General features: G+C 36.5%; 1 protein-coding gene across 1 annotated transcript; it reads left to right on the top strand.

The window, feature by feature from the left end:
• The first annotated feature begins 56 nt into the window (after positions 1-56).
• On the top strand, positions 57-2840 carry LOC105361959 (uncharacterized). The gene is given in 6 exon segments (XM_011499280.1): positions 57-257; positions 724-889; positions 984-1222; positions 1805-2172; positions 2175-2455; positions 2537-2840. Coding segments are annotated over 6 exon segments (1389 nt in total). The 5' UTR covers positions 57-81; the 3' UTR covers positions 2696-2840.
• Positions 2841-3183: the final 343 nt, after the last annotated feature.

The raw sequence follows: 3183 nt of genomic DNA, 5'->3' as shown, positions 1-3183 counted from the left end.
ATCTATATCTATCTATCTATCTATCTATCTATCTATCTATCTACCCGCCACCAGTCTCTTCAATCATTGGAAGCCCAAGCGATGGTTCTCGTTTATCCGAAATACTCATTGATTTTGGGATTGCTGATGGGACTAGCGATCGCCGATATTTTGACGCTCGAGGGCCAGCGACCCGAGAGTCCGGAAACGCCGCGATCGAGGAGGATCTGCAACTTCGACGAGGATACGAGGACGTACAACATCGCCGATCTTTTACTGTGAGTTTTCCCACTTCTATATACCAACTCCACTGCCTTAGCCTTGGATTTTTAACGCCATCATCAATAGGGATTACGCGTGATATAATTGGGCGGCCATTACCTATGTTAATCGTTATGACGGCAATAGAATTCAAAGCGCAAATTGTTCGTCCATGCAGTGAAATAGCGACGGGGCGAAACATTAAAATTGCAATTGTATACTCGATGAGGAGTAACGAGGGACTTAACGTCCAAATACAAAAAATATCGACAGAACAAATTTACCCAAGGATAATTGATAATCAATGTGCTGAATGTATGGGTTACTCATTCTTTCAATTACGCGAATTATTCGGCATTGGGACTGCGCAAAGACGCTACTTATCACATTTATCAATTATATTTCAACGTCGCAAATATTTAATGACGATTAAAGCCCGACATGTTATTCGCGTAATTATTCACGTATTGTTGCACGTACTAGGTGCATGAACGATCTGGCGACGATGATTATCGCGCAGCAAAATGCCAATTATAACAAAATAATATGGAGTCGCATTGACGAGGAGGCAAGGCAATCGCATCCCATTCCACATTATCCGAGAGTCTTCGATGGCGCGTCCTCCTCGAATCATTATATCACCGAGACGGTAAATATCTCCCTAATTATAATCGGCTGGACTCCCCAGTGAGCGAGTCGCAGGCTTACTTAATGGAACGTAAACAAAGGTTGGATCGTTACAGATAGCGTCGCTGCTTACCGGAGGACTGCCACTCCCCAGCTTACCGAATTTATTTGATTTAGCTAGTTTCACCAGACCGGGCAACAACTTATTTGGCGCCTTATCCTCGATCGCTCGGTACGACGACTTGAAGTGCATTCCAAGGATTCTTTGCGAAGTGGCCAGTGGTTCAACGCCCGGGAGTCTTGCTTACAGGCAAACTTCGGCCTCCCCGAGCTTCGGCCCGAGCACACTTTTTTGGTAAAGAATTTCGTCTGCTCGCGCCGCGCTATCGATGCAGCAAAGAGAGTTTTATTCTGCTTCTTGAGCTTTATTATGGCCAGCCGGATGCGTATTGTTATTCCGAGAATAGGAGTGGAAGATGTGCCAGTGGATTGGGGAACGCGTATTGCTAGAATGTGTACAAACGTCAAATTTTCAAGATAGTTGGAGCTATTTTTACTTTGACAAACTTTTCGGAAGAATTTTTTTTTATTTTTTTAATTTTACTTTTCTTTTTTTCTTCTTTTTTTCTTCTTTTTTTTATTTTTATTTATTTATTTATTTATTTATTTTTTTTTTTTTTTTTAGAGGAATCTCGTTAACGCGTCTGTCTACGTGCTCCTAGATCCACTGCGTACCTATCTATTGATTATAAAGATAATGGCGCCAAAATTTCATTCGCAAAACATAGGCTTTAATGGAGCTTGTGTGCTTTACACCATAATCGTTCGATTTTTCCGCTTTCCAATGTTTTAATTAAAATTGCTCTTAAAAAATCATTATTTATCTTTCTCGAAGCGATATATTTCAAAAATATTAAATTTTTCCTTATAATCTTAGGTTATTAACCGCTGTCGATCTAAGCGGGAGCTCTCCAATTTTAACATTTGGTAGAGCAGCTCTAATTGGATATGCAAACAGAGGACGGCCGTACTCGTGTTATCGAGAGTATCCTCGATGTCCTCAAAATCCTGAGCAACTTATTTTATATTTAAATAACTATAACGGCGGCTTTTTTCGCTTCTTTAATAGTCACAGTGGTAATTACTACAGGCCTTCGCAATTTCCATATTATCCATTTAGCAAAAGTTCAGGTAATATTGAAAATTTTATGATTTCATTCGACGAAACGTCATCAGAATTACAAACAAATACCTCCTTTCAGATTTACGGAATAAGGATGTGCAATCAAGCGCCGGATACGTTTCGCCTCAAGTGTATTTAGGACCAGAAGCTGATCGAACTGGAACGGGAAAACTTACGCTCGATAATAGCAATCACTATGAAGAGAAAAACGAAGATACGAATAATATTCTTTCAACGAAAATTAAAAAAAGTGAATCGAATAAAATTGTCTTTCCGACAAATAAACAAGAGAATGACTCGCAATTATATCGTATTGTAAAATCATTTAATACATTCAATGATTTGAGTATGGATCATAATAGTAAAATGGATTCTTCGCATAGAGATCATAAATTTTCTGACGAGGTATAATATTCGACATTTTTACTTTTCATTTTTAATGTTTCAATATATTTTTAATGTGCAAAATTTATTATTATAAATTAGGAATACATTAGAGAGAACGATAATATAAAATATGTCGATCGAATTAATTACGATGAGAAGCCGTACTTGGAAAGTCATGAATATGAAAATAGAAATCCGTATTTTACACAGGACAATTATTATGAAGATACATCAGTATTTACATTTCCAAATAATTAAATGATTTATCAACAATAACTAGTATTACTGAATATTAACTATTTATATAAAAAGCCATAATGTCTACAGCCAATTATCAGCATTATTAGAGTAATCTAATGTTATGCAAATATGTATGCTTAGGCAACATATAACTATTATTATTTATAAATTATAGGCGCCATTTATATATATATATATATACATTATTTCGCTGTTGTCTACTTATATATTTATAAATAAGTTTATACGTTAAATTAAATGTGTCAGACTTTTTGCTTTTATAAATAGCCACTCCTCTCCTTCTCTTTGTCCCTGTATTTTCTTTCTCTTACAATTCGACTAGTTTCATTTTAATAGATATTCAAGAAGAATTGTAGAAAACGTAAATCGCGTAATCTCATCAGAATCGATCCAGCACCTCCATCAATGAAAGGACATTGCATTCGTCACATAAACTGATCCAACTGATAGGATTATGTGGACTTGAAACGCAAAGGAGCTGATTT

This window comes from Ceratosolen solmsi, unplaced genomic scaffold (assembly GCF_000503995.2).
Source record: "Ceratosolen solmsi marchali unplaced genomic scaffold, CerSol_1.0 scaffold2, whole genome shotgun sequence".
Lineage (NCBI taxonomy): Eukaryota > Metazoa > Arthropoda > Insecta > Hymenoptera > Agaonidae > Ceratosolen > Ceratosolen solmsi.
This window is presented reverse-complemented; position numbering and strand designations above follow the sequence as displayed.